General features: G+C 48.3%; 1 protein-coding gene across 4 annotated transcripts in view; it reads left to right on the forward strand.

Moving 5' to 3' along the window:
- DNAJC13 (DnaJ heat shock protein family (Hsp40) member C13) overlaps positions 1-21,136 on the forward strand; it is a 1,694,551-nt gene that overhangs the window by 556,093 nt on the left and 1,117,322 nt on the right. For all 4 annotated transcript variants that reach the window (XR_015300721.1, XM_086942056.1, XM_086942057.1 and 1 more), the window contains exon 18: positions 10,740-10,815. Coding sequence is in view for 3 of the 4 variants with exons in the window: in XM_086942056.1 (XP_086798182.1) it covers positions 10,740-10,815 (76 nt within the window). In the remaining variant the exon portion in view is untranslated. The remainder of the gene's footprint in view (positions 1-10,739; positions 10,816-21,136) is intronic.

Below are 21,136 nucleotides of genomic sequence, written 5' to 3' on the forward strand. Positions count from 1 at the left end.
CCCACCCTACTCCAACCTGACACAACAAACCTTACAAACAAACAGACCGAGGAACAAACCAAGTATAGAAACTGTCACCGAAATCCATCACGGAAATCTGGTAAATGCCCGGCAACAGAATAAAAGTGACAATAGTGACAAAAAGAGACAAACAGATATCAATTTTAGGAAACGCACAACCGCTGCCATTACAGCTAAGTCAGCACATAACAATCAGCATCCAACAATGCGATCAGGGAAGTCCAGGCAGCTGATGGTACTTAACCCTGCCAAACAAACGTGGAGGACAACCAAGAAGACACTCCACAGGGGAAGTGATGAAGCACAGGCAAGGATAAAGGAGGAAGACTTCCATCTGATTTCTCCACTTATCACCATCCCACAGTCCTTGCCAAACAGCATGGCTTGTGACGCAAGCAGTAAGCCTATCTTTACCAAACCAAGTTACCAACCTAAAATATATACAACATTTTCATTTATTAAGGACGCTGAGCCGGTTTTGTGCATAAATAGCAATAAAGTAACCAATCTTCCTGATCCACTTCAACCAATCAAGGCACACCAGACTGAACACCAGATGGTACAACAGCAGCGGCAGCCCGAGATTGCGGGGTCTGCGGAGAATCAACTGTCACTGGCAAAAGCTGCGGAAGACGCGATGCAAGTCCAACAGATGCAACAAATGTAAGCAAAGAGGCAAAGTTTCAAGGAATAGAGGCAAGCGAGCACCTAAGACATGACGCCCGGAGCCAAGTTGAATCAGATTTACCCAAAAATATCGTCCATGACACTCTTGGACAGGCCATGAGCCATGCAGTGACAATCAAAGAGGATGGAAAAGAAGGAAAGAAAAGCACCAACAGCCATATCCATCCTAGGCGAACTAAGGAAGGATCCTTGGATAAAACACCGCCACATCATTTGGGAGAAGAGGAGGAAGAATTGGAAGCACACAAGCATTGTCCCAAAACCAAGACTAACACCTGCCCAAAAGGAGGTATGGCTCTGCCTGGATTTCTTCTCCGACTTGAAACCCTGCCAGAGGCCAAAGCGGAAGACAATCCCAAAAATAATTTTATCTCCTTGGCCACTCTCGATCATGAGTTACTGGAGCACAAGGAGGCGATCGTGGCTAACGCGGAAATAGTGGGCAGTAAAGACTCACACAACATGACATCAAAAAATGAAGCCGGAAAAGCACTATCTACTCTCCATTCTTCAGTGCAAGATTGGTTCGTTCAACCAACCTTGGCACAACTTCAAGCACAATTTGGTCACAACAGATGCCTAGCCCAATCTAATTGAAATATGCTGTGGGCACCAACTCGAACACCAACGTCTCAAGACACCGAACCAGAGTCATCATACCTCACACCAGAAGAATGGGAGGAATTAGTTACTGCAAATTCCATCGCCCCACAAGGAAGAAATAACAGTTCCCCAAAACCTAACATCCAAAAGGACAAACCACAAGACAAAAACGACATCTGGTCCTCACTGCTGCATATATGCAAATGTCCGTGAACGCAATGCAATACCAATCAGACAAGATGGACCTTTAATTGTCAGCCCCCAACTCACTCTTCATTTTCGTCGCTAACATAGACGATAAGCTGGCAGAAGCGACGGACCCAGGCTGGGAAAGAAGAAAAAGACTAACCCAGGATAAGACAATAGAAAAGAGAGAGTGCACCCCGCAACCCAGACGGCCCGAACACAAATCGGAGAACAGAAGAGGGCGATTAATAGGGGAATCATAATCATCATCATCATCAACAACAACAAATACACGCTCAGTGACCAACTGGGCACTCATTAAGGCCACAAAAGGCTCAGCAACATCGTCAACAAGAGAACATTTAGGTAAACAAATAGACAGACAGGACAGTGTATGCACAAATGGGGAGACAACTACAACATCAGGCCCACATACAGATATAGACCCAGCAAGCGGCAACCGGCTCCTTGTCCTGGCAAACTCATCATGTGGGCCACCAGCGTCTATAGAGGTCTCAACGGAGACACAGAGTAGCCCAGACTAACAAAAAGTGCTTCCAGGCACGACCACTATAATTGTGTTTCACCCAGAATATATATCGAAGGGACGGGGTCGATGTATTAAACCGCGGCAACATTCTGCGACTACTAAGGACCACTAACAGTCTAAAGAACATAAAAACCACAGACCTGCAGTCAGTAGACTTTGTAGTCACCAGACCGACTGGGAATAGAAGCTACGAAAACAGTCTGGGCCACATCAGACCTAGCTGAGAGAGTCTTAAAGGAACAAACTAGACTCAATACTTGGGGCATCAAACTACGGCCTTTCGCAAAACCAAGATATCCAGACTACTTAGATCATTCTTCAACAAGAAACAAATATGTTCCTGTAGGCAAGCGGTGCTAGCAAGTTTCTCTGGTGAAGATATTCAGCTGAGCTGTTGCCTGGTAAAATTCTTAACTGCTACTGATCTCAGACTAAAAAAGATACAACCAGGTTACCTGAGAAGTGGCATTGGAGCTGTGTTGGATCTGGCTCGCTGCCCCTCCATGCAAAAGTCTCAGAGTGCCTTTATTACACCCAGTACTAAGCACTCTTGCACATCCAAGCCTTGAAGAAAAACATTACCAGGCTCATCCACTTTGTAATGAGCCACAAAAGTCGTTTTTAGTTTTATATAGTTACAGTCCACCCCCCCCCCCCCCCCCCAAGTGGCAACAGAACAGCACGTATACACATCGACTGACTCATTAAGGCACTTTGTTGACTAGAGGCTTCACCGAGATACACGAACCCTCAGAAGGCATAGCAGAATAACATACATATAAACAAGTATCATTGTGAGTACATAACCAGACCCTACACTATGCAGTATACTATCTATAATTTAGGGGACTCCCCCGGCCTCCTCCTCCGTTCCCGATCCCTGCGGCGAGAATAGCTCGCCACTCGTCCCTTCTGAATCGCTTTGGGAAGTGTGTCCCCTTACACCCAGTCCTGTACCACACATGGCTCACCAGGCCAGTAGGTCCTCTTACAATTTCTCATCCCTTCGGCAGCTCTGCATATGTTTTTCTTCTGCTAGCGACCATTCTTGCACATCCCTGATCCACATTAGTATCTCTGGGGCCCTCTGTCCCATCCAAGTGATAGCCACCCTGCGTCTGGCCAGCACCAACATCAGTTGCATTAACCTGTAGGACAGCTTTCGTTTCTTTGGTCTCTGGACCAGCGCCAGCAGGCAGTGCAAAGGTGTCCGTGTGATACGGAATCCCATAGTGGCAGATATGTGATCCACAACGCCCGCCCAAAAGCTCTGGATTAGCGGGCAGTCCCAGGCCAAGTGCAGGAACCCTGCCCCTTCTGCGCTACATCTGGGACAATTATCTCCCCTGTCGGGGGAATAACACTTCAATAAGATCGGAGTGAGGTAGGTGCGGTGCAGGAAATTAAAATGTATTAATTTAAAGCGTGCGTTACAAGATACCTTGTGTGTCAGGGCCCCTATTCGCTCACGCTGCTCTGGCCCAGTGGTGTACCTAAGTCCGCTTCCCAGGCCGCCCACGCCGGTGGCACCAGAGGGGCCGAGTCCCGACGCATGGCTGCATATAGTAGGGAGATAAGTCTGCGACCATTACCACAGGACAGAAGAATATTCAAGGTGTGAGTCATTGGGGGCGCCTCTGGATACTGATCCCAAAGCGACCACACTACATCGCGCAGCCCCTGGTAATGCAGGTACTGCCCTCTTCGAAGGCCAAAGGCCTCCTCCGCTTGTTCATAGGTTAGAAAGGTCTCTGTGGGGTATAGGTCGACCAGGGATTCACAGCACCCCTCTCGCCAGGCCCGGAAGGACATATGTTGTTCCATAGTCACCATGGATGCCAGGATCCAGATCGGCAGGTCCCTGTGGAAGGGCGCTGTTTGCAACACTCTCTCTATGAATCTGTGCCAAACGCTCGCCGTGTGCCTCACGACGTAGGGCAAAGTCTCACTTTGCACTACTCACTTTAACCTGCACTCAATCGTCTCCCTCACTTTGCTGCTAAGACCAGGGAGGTTCTTACTTTCTGAATTTCTGCTAAATCTCTGCTCAAAAATGAAGAATCTGGACTGTAGTGCCCCAAGGCTGGGGGACTTGATCTCTTTGCAATTTTTACTGTGCTCTTAATTGTGGCTACTAGCCATTTAAATGGAAGTTTTACAGTTTTATAAGAGGTGGGCGTGTTTGTACAGGTTTAAATAACTGTACAATAAATATATATATATTACTCATTCTGTTGCCTAGTAATGAATAATAATCAGGGGTGTAGATTGGGTTGGGGCGGGCTTTTTTGAGTTATTACATACCCAAATAAAGGCATTCTTGGCTTGGTAGTTGGGTCTGGTGGCCCTAAGTTGGGTCTGCTAGGTCTGTGTCTATTTAATTTGTTGTTCTCATTTTACCAAGAGCTGTTAACTTGTTCTTTTTTTGGAGTGCAAACTTAAATATATATAGTTAGTCAGCATACATACAAGTACAAACAATTGTCAGTAGTTGGCTGGGAAAGCTGCACCAGTCCTAGGTTTCCAGGCATACAACTGGCAATCAAAGTCCCAAAAGCTGATGGCATGAATACTTGCAAATAGTCTAACCACTGGCAATCACTCTGGGTGACATTCCGAATCATCGTTTTGTTTCTCGCTGTACTATTCTAGACAGAGGTCCACCTAATGCAAATCAGTGCTGACCCTTTTCCTCATGAAACAACCCATCTCGAACCTCTGTGATCTCACTCCTCCACCCTGCAGCCCACTGCTTTTCTAGTTAGGAAGTTTGTGGTTCATATGCCCCAAATCTCACTGATGTCAGCTATGCCTCTGATAATAACCACGCAGATTATAATTAAAACAGCACGTGTGTGTGTTGCTAGCGACAAGAATAAAAAGAACATGATTTCTGTATATTCCTAGCCTCTTATCATCCTAAAAACTACTTCTATGCTCTACACTATGAGAGCATGAAATAGCTAACTTGCCTCTAGAGCAGGCTTCTACCACATTAGCTACTGGTAGCTCTGCACCTAACTTCTGGTATCTCTCCACTCACCTGTAAGTAGCTCTTTTGTGTACAGCCCAGCTTACTAACCTAGAAGATTTTGCTTGGTTGAATGATATGGGTAGATATTGTAGATGTTGTGTTGCCCTATGTAATAATAAATCAGTGTTTACATAAAATGACACTTTCACAAGTTCTGGGAAAGATAATGACATGTTGAATGTTGATCACAGACATGCTAACTTAAGGATTTTCAAAATGAAATTTGACTTGAGTTCACAACAGGGTGAAGCGTAATATTAATAACAAAAGGAGGTAGAGGGAATAGATTGTTTAGCACCTTAATTGTCAGTCCAGTGAAATTGTGAAGTTGCAGCCGAAGGTAATAGGTTAAGAGAAATTTGTTACATATGAACTGAGTCTGACTGGGAGGTAAGTTGAAGAACTTCCTACAAAATTCGGTAGGCAGACCCTGGGATTTAGGATTCATGTGGTTGGACAACTGTTCTGGGGATGGTTCTTGGCTTCATTTTCAGTTTCCCCACAATAAGGCATGATAGAGGAAGCTGTTGTCTCAACTCTCCATAAAAAAAACCTAATGCCGATCCCTCAGAGATGAAGAACTTTCAACCTATCTCCCTTCACCCAGCCCCTGCCAAAATCCTTGAAAAATTCATCAATGCTAAGCTGATGAAATTGATGGAATCCCAGGAAATCCTGGACAGCTCTCAGAATGGATTTGAGCCAGTCACAGCACTGAATCTGCCTTGGTAGTGGTATCTGACTGTATCCACCTGCAGGCCGACCAAGGCGGATCTGCAGTGCTGATTCTGCTAGACCTATCGGCAGCTTTCAATAACATCTCCACAGTATGCATGACCCAGCGACTGCAAGAAGCAGGAGTAATGGGTAGGGCCCTGCAGCTTCTCCACTCTTTTCTTACTGGTAGATCCTACACTGTCGGTTGTGGAGGCTTTAAAGCAAAGGACTTCGGCCTTCCTTGTGGGGTCCCGCAGGGATCTTTGCTCAGCCCCACTCTTTTCAACCTTTGTGACCTCACCCCTTGGCAAAACTGGTGCGATCGTTCGGGATCCGGGTTCTCTCCTACACGGATGACACACAAATGATTGCCTCAATATCTAATGACTTGACATCGGTTGCCTAAAAGTAAATTCTCTGTATGATCAGCACCATATGCTGGATGAAGGACAATTCATTAAAAATCAATGAGACCAAAACCGAGGTGCTAGTCTTTAAACTTTAAACTACAGAACTCCTGCGGTCCCCTTCCGGTCAATACCGCTAAAAACCTGGGCTCCTTTTCGACGTGGGCCTGTCCTTCGATGCCCAGGTGAACTGCACAGTCAGCACCTGCTTCTACATACTTATAATCCTGAGGAAAGTGCTGCTGCCATGTATCCCTATGGTACTTTACCGGCCCACTATCATCGCACCAGTCGCCTCCTGTTTGGACTACTGCAGCGCTCTGTACCTTAACATCAGCACAGGCTCCCTGTACAAGCTTCAGAAATTTTGCCGGTCCAAGTGAGGTGGCCGCTCCTTCTGTGGCAGCCGCAAAACTCTGGAACTCTTTGCCCCTTCACATTTCCAAGGCAAACTCGCTTCCTGTCTTTAGGAAGCTCTTAAAGACCTGTTTTTTTGCATCCTAGCAGGTTGTTGGTGCTGTCACTTCTCCCTGTTTGCTTAGCGCCTTGACACTAGCTGGTATAAGTGTACTTTATAAATACAATCCTAACCTATCGTATTGGAGGAAGGGATACGTTGAACTCTTAAAAGAATGTTTAAGTTGGAGCAGAAAGGTGGATATTATTAATGGTACCCGGCGATTAAAGATCAATGGTAATAGATTACTTAAGGGCAAGTAATGAAGACCAATATGGTCTTGTTAAAAGACCACCCCCTTTCCATTTGCTGATTACATGGTTGAAGTTGGTATGATTGATGTGGGTAAGCATCATACATCAGCTGATGGAATCATGTTTTTGTTACTGACAGTTTTTTTTCTGTATATCAGTACCTTCATGGCTTCCTCTTTCAATTGGGATAACACCCTCCATCCTGACTTAAACTGCTTTTTCTTTTAACAGTTGCCTTAATATTATCTTCTCTCCTCTCTGCCATAAACAGGCAGTAGTCCGTATAGTTCAGTGTGCTATGCTCAATCATACCTTTCCTTTTTCATATCTGATGCTGTGCTTCTTTTTACCTTGCCTGCTGCTCTTTCTTGGCGGGAATGCTCAACCACGTTATTGTCTCACAGCTATTGATGTGTGTAAACATGTACCACAATTCCTTATTTTATGATAGCGCATCACTTTTATTCTGATGCTTCACAAATCTCCATCCATTTTTGTTTTCTTTTTCCAGTAGATTTATAGTACCACCTTTTCCGCTCTGCATGAGTCACATTGTGGATATTCTTTGGCGTACTTCGATACGAGTTTAAATAAAAGGGCCCCTACCACACAACCCTATGAAAGTCAATGATCCATAGCTTCCAGTACCTTATGTTTGACCCTCTCGCGCCCTCCAACTCCAGGTCTTGTTTACGTGTTGACCTGACCTCGGTCTAGGCAGCACTCTCCCCGGCAGCTCCACCAGTAGCTTCCTCCTACAGCAGCCCCAGCAGCAGAGTTCGAGCCTCGCGCCCGACTCTGCCACAGGTTTCTGAATACTTGGGATATCGCGCTTCTGACCAGCTCTGTGTGTGACTTTTGTGTTTTTGTATTGTGGTTTCTCTTACATGTCTCTGCTTCTTCTCTCCCTAGTGCCTTACCGCCTACCGCCTTCAGAGCTCTGACACTCTCTCCCCTTAGTCCCGCTCCCCTACCAGACTCCCGCCCGCCTCCTCCTCGATTCCGCCCCCCTCCCCTTCATTACGGCGACCGCTGTGGGGGAGCGCGTGTGTTGACCTAACCTCAGTCTAGGCAGCACTCTCCCCGGCAGCTCCGCCAGTAGCTTCCGCCTACAGCAGCCCCAGCAGCAGAGTTCGAGCCTCGCGCCCGACTCTGCCACTGGTTTCTGAATACTTGGGATATCGCGCTTCTGACCAGCGCGGTGTGAGACTTTTGTGTTTTTGTGTTGTGGTTTCTCTTACAGGTCTCTGCTTCTTCTCTCCTTAGAGCCTTAGCACCTCCCGCCTTCAGAGCTCCGATGCTCTCTCCCCTTAGCCCCGCCCCCCTACCAGACTCCCACCTGCCTCCTCCTCAAACCTGCCCCCCTCCCCTTCATTACGGTGACCGCGTGCAACGGGCGCGCCGCTGGCGCGCCAAAGGCAAGCCCGTCCCTCCGCTAGCCTCCTCGCACTCAAGCCCAGGCACCACGCTGACTGCATACGAGCCTCGCCCGACAACACTCAAGGAGCTTTCTCGTACGTTCACTGCCGTAGCTCCTTCTCCATAGACGCTACGGCTATAGCCATCAAAGGACCACCTGCCACCAAATCCTCTGACCTCATTAATTGCATCCTTCTCAACGTATGCTCCATTCACCGGCACGCCATAGAGATATGGGACATGCTCGACACATTCGCGCCGGACGTCGTCTTCTTCACTGAGACCTGGACTAACTCCACCTCCGGACCAGACATCGCCACAGCTATACAGGACGGCTACAAGCTCCAGAGAAAAGACCGCCCAAACCGCCCGGGGGGAGGTCTCGCCATCGCACACAAAACTTCCCTCCAACTCTCCACCTCCAGCCCAAGCAGCACTCTTTCCCAACATAGAACACCTCCACTTCCAGATCCATACCAACCCCAGGAAAACGCTATGGGGCACGCTCATCTACAGACCACCAGGACCTCGCGCCTAGCCCACTACCACCATCACCAAACTCGCCCCATCCCACTCCCATCACCTCCACGGACTCATCTTGCTCGGGGATCTAAATTTCCACCTCGAGAACCGCCAGGACCCCGACTCCAACGCTCTCCTCGAGAACCTTGCCAACCTGGGACTTAATCAACTTGTAATCACACCCACCCACATTGCAGGACACACACTGGAACCCATTTTCGCGGAAGGGTCAAACATCCAGTTCACCCACACCACCCAGCCCTCCTGGACAGACCACCACTGCGTCCACTTCTTTCATATCCACAACCGTACCCAAACCAGCCCCGAACCCACCTCGACGGAACTGGAGTAAAGTCACCGAAGAGCTTCTTACCTCCACGACCCCCCCCTCGGCCACCGCCGACACGAATGCCGCAGCCAAGGAACTCTACCGGTGGATCGCCAGCTTTGCCTACAAACAAGCACCTCCCTCGCAGACTGCCATAAAACGCCCTCCTAAGGCTGCCTGGTTCACCACGAACTCCTAAAGGCCAGACGTGCCTGCAAACCCCTCGAAAAAACGTGGCGGCACCAGAAGACCCCTTGAAGCCCACACCAACCACAAGATCGCCATTAAGAACTACCACCAGCTGATAAGGGACACCAAAAGAACCTTCATCTGGGAAAAAATCAACACCAACGCATCCAACACAAGGGAGCTTTTCAACGTTATCAAGCAGTTCACCAAACCCTCATGCGAAGCCACCGACATCACACCCTCCCAAGAACTCTGTAACAAGCTCAGCTCCTACTTCCACCGGGAGATCATGACCCTTTACGACAACTTCAGCGAGCCAGCAGATGCCTTCACCCCCCACCAACTACCACCGACACGCCAATCATCACCACCTGGGACCCTGCCTCCATCGAACTCCTCTCCACCACCATGAAGATAACTCACTCAGGAGCCCCTGCTCACCCATACCCCCCGCACATCTTCGACAGAGCCTCCACAGCCATCGCTCCCGAACTAGCCCGCACCATCAACTCCTCCCTGGCCTCCGGCACCTGCCCCATGGACTGGAAACGCGCGGAAGTGCAGCCCCTCCTCAAAAAACCATTGGCTGACCCTACTGACCTCAATAACTACCGACCTATCTCCCTCCTCCCTTTCGCCGCCAAAGTCACAGAAAGGCTCGTGAACGCCCAACTGACCACCTTCATCGAAGAAAACTGCATCCTGGACCCCTTCCAATCCGGTTTCCGCAGCAACTACAGCACCAAGACCGCCCTACTCACCGCCACGGACGACATCCACATCCTGTTCGACCAGGGCCACACTGCAGCCCTTGTCCTCCTGGACCTCTCCGCAGATCTTCAGATGGGCTCTCAAGACCTGGCTTTTTGACTGACCGGAGCAGCCCTTTCCCTCCCCTCAGCGCCTTGAGACCCTCGCGGGTGAGTAGCACCCTTTACCAACCCCTGATTGATTGATTGATTGACTTTAGTATGTTAGTTTGCATCCTGAGTATCATGAATGTATTTGTTACGGCCTACAGCGGAATGGCTATACACAGCCTGATGGGCAGATGTTAGGAAACTATTATAAACACAGTTAAATCACTAGTATGCAAAAAAAAAAGGAAATGGGAATTTTAACATTTGTGCTTTCTGAAAGTATGATGCACTTGTTTTGTATAACTTCGCAGACATAGCCCACTTTTTCTCTGTTAGGACCTTCAAACTGATGCCTACTCTGCTCTTCCTTATTTTAGGCAGCGGTCTTCAAAACTCACAAATAATTATTTTTTGCGTGTAAAATAAAGTTTCCTAGTTTGTTTGGTGTTTTATTCCATTACAATACATAACATTTTTCCTTAGTTATTTTGTTTTCTTTTTTCAGACAGCTAAGCAGGCATTTAGTTGGTCTATGGACAGCTGAGAACACAACTTCCACAAATTTGTTGAAGCGTATTTTGGTAAGTGATAAACAACTAACCCGTTGGGAATGATTTTTACTTTTTCTGTATTTTTTTTTTATTAATTCTGGATTTGTCTATTTTTTCCCCTTGTCAAGTACACATTTAATAAACTGTCCTTCAAGGTTGCTACCTATTCTGGTAGGCTAGTCAAACCAAACATAGATCCCTTGCCAGAGGAAAAGAATAATATTAGGAGACTCATTCCAGCAGCTCTTAGATTTTCCTGTGGGACAATAGATGAAGCAAATTGGCACAATGGTACATTTGCTGTCAACACTTGTATTTTGTTTTATTGTTTGAGCATTACATAGTGTGGAATGACCTGGATGGGTCTCAATACATGAGCACAGGTTCATACTGAATGTAGACGGTTTGCTGAAGTACATCTTCAGAGAAGAACACATAAGAACAAAGACAAACTGTGTAAGGTAGAGTTATAAAGGTTAAAATAAGAACTTACAAAAATGTTTTATAACAAGGACTGCTTATTTAACATCATGTAATTCTAGGTAATTACCATTTCTTCAATGTGTGTGTTTAGTTTGAGAGCTCTTTCTTGTGATACATCTATAACCCCTTGCTTGTGATACATGGTGTGAAGTGAATTAGCACATCGGTACAGTACCTACCTTCTGACTGTATATTCACTGCCCCCTCCAATTCCCTATATTCTCAGTTTTATGCTACAATTCTCTTCAAGATTTGAATGTTTTGCATTATCCCGACCTATAGTGTTTGATACTGGAAGTATTTCTTTACAGACCTTTTCTAATGGATGTCGACCTGAGTCCGTATTCATTAAAATAATGTCAACTGTCAGCCCACAATGCCCTCTTTTTTCCCCCCAACAGTGGGTTTGGAGTGCACTGAGATAGCTCCAAAGACTTTTTCAAAAACACCATAGAAAAGGTACAAGAAGACATCGAGAGGGCAGTGGATGAAAAACTGAAATAAACACTTCATGGAGGATTCATGTTTTTCCACTTGGTATTCAACATGTTTGTAGTAAGTGTAGTAGAGTAGGGTCTGCAATCCTATGATCACCCAGATTTTTTGCTTTTGTTTCACTGGTTTACGACTTTCTCTGGCTGTGGGCCTGACAATCAGACCCACAGCCTAGCTGTTCTCTCACTATATTGACATGTGTACCTTAGGTGCATTATCCAATTGGTACTGGGCCACCTTATCAGACCCTGTAACTCAGGGCATAGGTGTACCCAGGGCCTACCAGGGGCTGCAGCATGTATTATGCCACCCCTGGCTGGCCATCTAAATCCGACACAACTGGCTGCACGACAGCTGGGGCAAGGTGGTGTAATCACCCTTTGCTTTAGATATAGTATACCTATATCTAACCCTAAAAATGGACACACAGATTCCTATCAGTCACTACTATGGCAGGCCTTGACAATCCTGAAGGCAGAGTGCTTGGAATCGTGTGAGATGGTGCTCTGGCATGAGCTGAGCCCGTTTGCAGCTTGCGGAACCAAGTCCTAATAGCTGTTCCATGATAACGCATACCATATACTCTTAAGTGCATTATAATCCTCGCGGTTAAATGCTATCTTTGGTATTGCTTTATCAAAACATGTCGAGTAAGGTGTCATACGAATTGGAATACTAACCCCTCGCCAATTCTGGCAACAGGGTTAGCATTCCACCCTTCTAGAGGGACACGACATGTATGTAACTGTGAACCCCGGTTAAAGTTAACTCGAGCCTCAGCATCACAAAATGGATGCTGCCACCACAGACGCGAGTCTGAGCCCCTGCAGCTGGGAGTCCTTCCAGCGAGGGGAGCTTGGACAAAGGGTTTCCTGTCGGGGGCGGTGCTAGCACCATCCCAGACAAGGTTTTGTGTATCCTGGGTAGGCAGGGCTTTACAGGAAGGTGACTGCAAGTGGCACCCCGGTGCTCACTACGCATCTGCCGGCTAGAACCAGTTCCAGGGGCACACCAGCCCCTGGCCTGGGGAAAGTCCGGCATGGGAGAGGGGTGTAACCACCCCCCTTCCTGGTCCCACCCCTAGGGCAAGACCTAGTCGCGTACCCACCCCTTTCTTTAGGATAAAGGCAGGAGCGTGGACCCTTCCAAATTAGATCCTCTTTGAATCAAGAAACTACTTTCTACGAAAGGAACTCTCGACTCTTCTCAAGATTTCTCCCTTGTGGCTAAGGAGTAGTCACCCTGCATCCGCAGGCACCATCTAAGAACTCTGCGGTTTGCTGCACGTCCTTCCTCCGGAATCCGACTGACCAGCTCGACGAGACCCGGCTTCCCTGGCACCTCTGACCTCTACCTACCTCTACAGCCAAGCTGAGAACCGTAGGTGCGACGAGACCTCGAGGGACCGGCCATCATCAGAACTGCACAACTTCTATCCAGCACGACCGCTGAGGGATCCTCTGGTGAGTGCTTTGGGGTCTGAGAAGCCCCGACCCTGAGCAGCTCCAGCACCGAAGTCCAGCCCCCCAGCATCCACGAGATCTGCGTGGGGCCCTTCTGCTTTTTGGCTGCTCATCGCATTGTCTGGCTACTAGCCCGCTGGCTTGTGGCCTTCTCGACGACGATCAACGACGACAACACTGCTGGTCTGGTTGCTCCAGACTGGCCCTTGCTTCCTTCCAAAAGAGGAGCACCCCGGACCCTCCTGGTCCACTCCAGACGCCATTTTAGGTCCACCGCGTGGGCTTGAATTTGCCAAGACTTGTTGCCCCAATCCTGGGTCCAGCGACGTAGACAGCATCAACCATCGTGGGACAGCTCGCACCTCCATCCTGGTCACCGACAACGCCTCCTGGTCCGTGAGACTGCAGAGCCCAGCGTCGCCCACTCACCTGGTCGAGGTGACTACCATCCGGTGCCATCCTGCTGCCCATCTGATCACTGGCTAGTGGTTAAGAACTTGGTCCCCTCTGCTTTCAGGTGTCATCCATCTTCGATCCAGGCTTGGATCACTTCGAACAATCTTCACTGGTCGCCTGCCAGCAACTCTTTCTTCAGGCTCCTGGTTCGTCAACGAGGATTCCCGACGTCTTTTCAGACCTATGCAGCTGCAGCCCCTGGGCTAGGTAACTTCGGTATTTCGGTGCCCCAGCATAGCCTCACTATCCAAGGGTCCCGATCCACTGTCGTTTTCAACCTACCTTATCGGGTTCGCCCGAGAACACTAACTTTGCTTTTACTAGCCTCCATAGACTTTGTCCCGCATCCCGCGTGAGAGTGCACACTCTGCAACCGAGTCCCCTAGGCCTCCTACTAGTAATCTGAAGGTTCAGTAACATAGTCCTAGCGATTCCAAAGCCTATTAGTCCACTACTTACCTGTTCGTAATTTCGCATTCCACTTCCATAGTATATGGTTTTCCGTGCCCCTCGGGCATTTGTGTAAATTGTGCAACTTAAAGTATTTTCGTAAGAGTTTTGTTGTGTGCTTAGTACCCTGTCCTCATAAAGAGTACAGGGCTGTTGTGATCTAAATAAATACACTGTTTATTTTCATAACACTTGTGGGTGTCCTTTCACTTGGTGTTCAAGGGGTATATGTGATGGTATAACAGCTGGCTTAACACGCCCTCTAGAGTTTAGCCCGAAGACTGCTCGTATCCATGCTACTAGGATAGCTGGTCTATAAGGTTGACTTACAACCAATCACCATAAGGGTTGTTTGGACTGATACAAAGTGCTCACTAGAATAGTGAACATTATATATCAGGCCAACTTCTCACATTGGTGAGCAGTGGTTGGGATTTGAGCTTGCTGTTGTTTTACCACACGTATCCTAAGAATATCTTTGTGAAAGATCACATAAGTTAAGGTACATATAACTTAGCTTAGAATACTCTGAGTTCTACTGAACCAGCTGTTGTAGTTTAACAAGGCTTAGCACACCTTGACTACAACTCTTAGCAAGGGATCAGTAGGCAAACAAATAGTGTAGGTAGGTGCATCACTTACACCACACTAGAAACAGCATGTAAGACAAAGGAGGAAAGTCTGAGTCTCCCCTTGTGTCAGTGGACCCTCCACAGGTCACTTCCAGATATGCTGCTCTTAGCTTCCAGGAGATGAGACAAGTGTGTACCTCCAGGAAGCTAAAACAGGGTTCTAACCCTACAATCCCATTCCTGATTGGTCTCTTAGAGACTTATGATGCCAGGAGGGCTGGTAACCCAGACCCTTCTAATCCAGATGGGACAATGCCTCCCCTAGAGGGAACCTCAGGTGACCCTGACCTTATCCATCTCTCTGCAGAAGGTGAAGAGGAGGATGAGGATCTAGAGCCATCTGAGGACGAGGCAGACAAAGGTCAAGAAGTAGTTAGCCAGCTAACTAGGGCCAACTTAAGCAGGCATGAGAATGGTACTAGGAGACCCCTGGGGCCCCTCTCAGGCCAGCTTAACATTGGGAATGGACGAGTTAGGTCTCTATCCAGAGGCTCTAACAGATCCATTCGAACCAATGGCTCTCAGACCTCTTCTCATAGAGGGATGTCATCCCCTAAGAGAAGGGAGCATGAAGCTAAGATGAGGGAAGCCAATCTGAGGATTGAAAGGGAAGAACTTGCCCTGGCCAAAGAGAGGCTTGCCTTTGCTAGAGAACAAAAGTTAAGTGGGTTAGATCTCACTGGTGGCAGCATTCTCCCAACATTGGTTTGTAGCATAAGCTCACTTTTCAAGTTCTGCCGGAGTTGCATCTGAAAATTCTCTTTCAATTATGAGCACCCGGAGTGAATGTGCTGCCTCTCAAGAGGCTAAAAGTTGGAGGACTGTTACGCATAATTTGCTTTCAAAACTAAAAACTTTAATTCCTCAAGATACATTTTGTTGCCACACTGGGCCATAGGGGACATGGTGGTACAGGCAGAGCTCAAACAGCAGCACAAAATATTCCATCTATGTAGGAAATATGGGTATCAGAAAAACAAGAGGTAGTGGAGGAATACCAGTCAGATTCAGCCCCCAAAGAGAGTTTCTTCTATTGTGCTGATGCAAACGAGTCAGCTCACAAAAAGAGTTCTGACCTTAAGTTCCCTACACCTAAAGGCTTTTGGAATCCCCAACACAAAAGGTATCCACGTCTTGTGTTCACACAAAAATCTTGAATTCTGTGTTTTCAGAAGTGTTTCCATTAAGGCAAACACTGAAATCCGAAGAAAGTGTCAGTAAAGGATCTTGTTGACATATACCATCCTAACAGGTCCAGTGAAATGGCCACTAGAAAAGATTGGCCTAGGTACGTCCGATTGACTTCAAAGGATGATTGAGTTCAAAAGTGGAAAAAGAAAGCTTCTATCTTGAAAGATTAGCAGGGAGAACAGAAAAGCAATCTTCTGACATCACAGATGTTGAGAAGTAAAAGAGGGCCATAAACACCTAGATAGTGGACATCATAAAAATAGAAAAATATTTCAAAAACACCATTGCTGCACTTAAAACAGCAAAGCTATTTGACATTAAGAGGCTAAGAGATGAGTCAGAACACATGAAGCAAAGGAAGGAAAGGATACCTACGGATTCACTAGAACTTATACAAGAAGAAGACCCATTTAGAGACATGCCACTATAACAGTCAGGCATTGAGCAAGATAATATGTTTGATAAAGAGGACAAAAGAGGAAAGAGTGCCATAGGATGGCGATGCAGACTCACTGCAAGAGAATGTTGACATGTACCCTTTTATATCATCTTCTCCAGATGGGAATTCCAAATACCATGGAAAAGTCAGAAGGCAGGCTCCGCTATTTGGGGTCCAAAAGTAGAGCATGTTCTGCAAACACTATGGCTTCTGCATAGGAAGAATGAATACCTTCTTATGCTACTGAGGATTCATCACCTTAATAAAACCAAATCCGGCTTCCCTCTAGATGCTTGCCCACTCAAGATCCTTAAGCAGTGTAGAGAATCCCTCCTGCCCCCCCTTGTTGACATCATGAACAAGGCCATGAGGGATGGTATTTTTGCCCAGCAGTGGAAAAATGCAGTAGTAAAACCTTTACTCAAGAAACCTTCTCTTGATCCTGGGGTATTAAAGAACTTCCGCCCCATCTCACTGCTTCCGGCTCCTGCGAAGATGTTAGAAACACACCTGAATAAACATCTTGCTGCCTTCGTGGAAAGCTCGGGTTGTCTGGATCTCTCCCAGCATGGTTTCAGGAGGGAACATAGCACCGAGTCTGCCCTCACCATAGTGCTTGATAATATCCGCACGCGTGTGGATGGGGGACAGACCTCCCTCCTGATCCTTTTAGACCTTACGGCTGCCTTCGACACCCTTTCTCCCTCAGTTCTAACATCTCGCCTGAGGGAGATCGGGGTTCAGGGAGCGGCCTTGGGGCTACTCACCTCTTTCCTCGATCAACGAGAGCAAATAGTGATGCTGGGTAAATTTTTATCTCCATCCCTGTCTGTGCAATGTGGGGTCCCTCATGGGTCGACGCTAAGCCCGAACCTTTTTAACATCTATGTGACCCCTCTTGTCAGACTAATTAGATCTTTTGGGATGGAGGTAGTTTCCTATGCGGATGACACGCAGATCCTCGTCTCTCTCTCCCAGTCAGTGACTTCGACTACTTCCAACTTTAGATCTTGTATGGAGGCAGTCGGTCAATGGATGATCCACAATTTGTTGAAACTGAATGGGGAGAAGACTGAGGTGATGGTGTTTGGAGGAAAGGAGGAGGTATGGTCAGCCGATTGGTGGCCAGACTCACTGGGAGCTTGTCCTGTCCCTGCTTCTTCTGCCAAAAACCTGGGGGTCGTGATCGATCCCACCCTCAGTATGTGTCAACAGGTTAATAGAACTGTCTCTACTTGTTTGGGTATTATTCGCATACTGAGGAAGGTTAGGCACTATCTTTCACAGCAGGCAAGGAAACAACTTGCTGTTGCCCTTGTTGGTTCTCGGCTGGACTACTGCAATGCGCTGTATGCGGGACTGAACAAATGTCTGCTGCAGCGCTTGCAGGTAGTCCAGAATGCAGCGGCTAGGTTTGTTCTGGACTTACCCCGGCGCACTTCGGCTACCTCCGCCAGAAAATTGCTTCACTGGCTTCCTATAGAGGATCGTATACTTTTTAAGACGATGTGCATGATCTACAGGGCCTTACCAAAAAATAGCCCTACTGGAATTGGATCCATTCTGTCTCGTTACAGCCCTCGTAGGAACCTACGTTCCTCTAACAGACTCCTTCTATCAGTCCCCCGTATCCGGAGAACCAGATGGGGTGGTAAAGCCTTTTCCAATCTTGCACCTAAGTGGTGGAACGCTCTCCCAGTGGAACTAAGGTCCTTTCCCACCCTTCAGTTATTCAGAAACGCTCTGAAAACCCGTCTCTTTGTGCGGGCATACCTGTAGTTGTGCTTTGCCTTTTATGATCTGTTTTTGGTAGGCGCCTTGATACCTTCGGGTTTTAGTCGCGCAATACAAATTGCTTTCAAATCAAATCAAATCATCACCAGAGTAGCAGAGTATTCTCTAACCCAGCTACCACAAAGACAGTTGGTGCCTATATTGAAAATATATATGACATCTCCACAGGACTCGCAGTACATATTAACTTAGTGGAGCATAACTCACTGACAGTGTCTGCATCAAGAAACCGAGTTCAGTCCCCAGCTTTTTTATGTCCATCTCCATATAAAGATAGCAAGAGATTGGAGGCGGTGGGGCGAAACATGGAGAGAGATGCTGCTACTCAGTGGCAGACCGCTAAGTGTAGTTTATTTTGTAATATTGTAATAGATATGCATTTTAGAAACAAAATAACATATAGGTATTGATACCAATACATACATGAAGAATTTCAAGAGTGATGGTGCTAAATATGTAGTAGAAGAGGTCAGGTCATATCAAGCTCGTTTAAAATTGGTACTAGAATTAGCAGACACAGCTCACAGACTTCTCACATCAATAACAGTTTTACGTTAAAATCCACGGATATGCATCTCCGGTTTTAAATCCAAAGTGCAATCCAAAGTAATAGATCCATCTTTCGGAATTACTTATCTGTCTCAAATTACAACCGCTCATCGGAAGACTTGGAAAAGGTAAATAATGCAGCTAAAGCAACGGGAGGATTGCAGATCTTTAGAGGCACTGTTGAAGAGGAGAAGAGATTCAATCAATCAATTAATCTACTTGTAAAGCGCGCTACTTACCCGTGAGGGTCTCGAGGCGCTGAGGGGAGGAGGTGCTGCTACTGCTCGAAGAGCCAGGTCTTGAGAAGCCTTCTGAAGGTGAGTAGGTCTTGGGTCTGCCGTATGTGGGTAGGAAAGGTGTTCCAGGTCTTGGCGGCGAGGTAGGACAAGGATCTGCCGCCGGAGGTCGTCTGTTGGATGCGGGGGACAGCGGCGAGGGTGTGGCTGGCGGAGCGGAGATGGCGGGTGTAGGTGTGGAAGCTGAGTCTGCTGTTCAGGTAGGCTGGTCCGGCGTTGTGGAGTACTTTGTGTGCGTGGTTGAGGAGCTCGAAGGTGATCCTCTTGTTGACGGGGAGCCAGTGTAGGTCTCTCAGGTGGGGGATGATGTGGTTGCGGTGGGGGATGTTGACGATCAGTCGGGCAGAGGCGTTTTGGATGCGTTGTAGTTGTCGAAGGTGTTTGGCTGGGATTCCTGCGTAGAGTGCGTTGCAGTAGTCCAGTCTGCTGCTGATGAAGGCCTGTGTCACCGTTCTTCTTGTTTCGGTCGGGATCCACTTGTAGATCCGGCGGAGCATGCGGAGGGTGTTGTAGCAGGAGGAGGAGACGGCTTTGACCCGTTTAGACATGGAGAGGGAGAAGTTAAGGATGAAACCTAGGTTGCGTGCGTGGTCAATGGGTGTTGGTGCTGTTAGTGTGATCGGCCACCAGGAGTCGTCCCAGGCTGAGGGGGTGGGTCCGAGGATAAGGACCTCAGTCTTGTCCGAGTTCAGCTTCAGACGGCTGCTCTTCTTCCAGTCTGCAACAGCCTTCATTCCCTCGTGGAGGTTGGTCTTGGCGGTGTGTGGGTCCTTGGTGAGGGAGAGGATGAGCTGGGTGTCGTCGGCGTAGGATATGATGTTGAGGTCGTGATGGCGGGCCACTTGTGCGAGGGGGGCCATGTAGACGTTGAACAGCGTCGGGCTGAGGGATGAGCCCTGGGGGACGCCGCAGATGATGTCGGTGGCTTTGGATCTGAAGGGTGGGATGATGACGCTCTGGGTTCTGCCGGTGAGGAAGGACGTGGTCCAGTCGAGAGCCTTCTCTTGGATTCCGGCTTCTAAGAGGCGTGTCTTTAGAGTGCAATTGCAGACCGTGTCGAAGGCGGCTGACTGGTCCAGGAGGATAAGGGCTGACGTTTCGCCGTTGTCTAGTTGGCACCTGATGTCGTCTGTGGCGGCGATGCGCCTGTCTCGGTGCTGTGGTTTCATCTGAATCCAGACTGGGACGGGTCCAAGATGTTGTTGTCTTCCAGGTGGGTGGCCAGTTGCATGTTGACGATTTTCTCGATGACCTTTGCCGGGAAGGGGAGCAGGGAGACGGGCGGAAGTTCTTGAGGTCCTTGGGGTCCGCTTTGGACTTCTTGAGAAGGGCGTTGATTTCGGCGTGCTTCCAGCATTCCAGTTCTTGTGAGGGCGGGATGTCGGCGCTGTGATTGGAGAGGTTCTTTGTGATGCTGAAGAGCTCTTTGCTGTTGTGCGCGTTGTTGTCCAAGCGGTCTGTGATGGAGGATCTCTTGGCTGGTCTGATGAGGTGGTGGTGTCTGCAGATGGCGTCCTTGTGGGCTGCGTGGTTGTCCGGTGTGCGTTTGTGTAGCCATGTCTTTTCCAGTTTTCGGCATGCGCGTTTGGAGGCCTGGAGCTCGTTGGTGAACCATGTGGCTCTCTTGTTGATGTGGCTGTTGGAGGGTTTCTTGAGCGGGGCGAGGTTGTTGGCGCAGTCGTCGATCCACTGTCTGAGGTTGCGGGCTGCGGCGTCGTAGTTGGTGGGTGGCTTCTTGGCGAGGGAGGTGATGAGCTGGTCTTCGGTGACTTTTCTCCAGCAGCGGCGAGGCAGCTGTTGGGTGCGGTGGTGCGTGGTTGATTTCTTGAAGGTGAAGTGGATGCAGCGGTGGTCGGTCCAGAGGAGTTCGGTGGTGTGGTCAAAAGCGACGTGGGAGCCTGTGGAGAAGACTGGGTCAAGCATGTGGCTGGCAGCTTGGGTGGGTGTGGTGATGAGTTGTCTGAGGCCGAGGTTCGCAATCAGGGTGGCGGAGTTAGCGTTGTTGTTCTCGAGGTGAAATTTTTAGGTCCCTGAGGAGGATGTAGTCCGTGGAGGTGGGTGCTGGTGAGGTCGGCGATGGAGTCGCTGATCTGAGCCCAGGGT

This window comes from Lissotriton vulgaris, chromosome 10 (assembly GCF_964263255.1).
Source record: "Lissotriton vulgaris chromosome 10, aLisVul1.2, whole genome shotgun sequence".
Classification (NCBI taxonomy): domain Eukaryota; kingdom Metazoa; phylum Chordata; class Amphibia; order Caudata; family Salamandridae; genus Lissotriton; species Lissotriton vulgaris.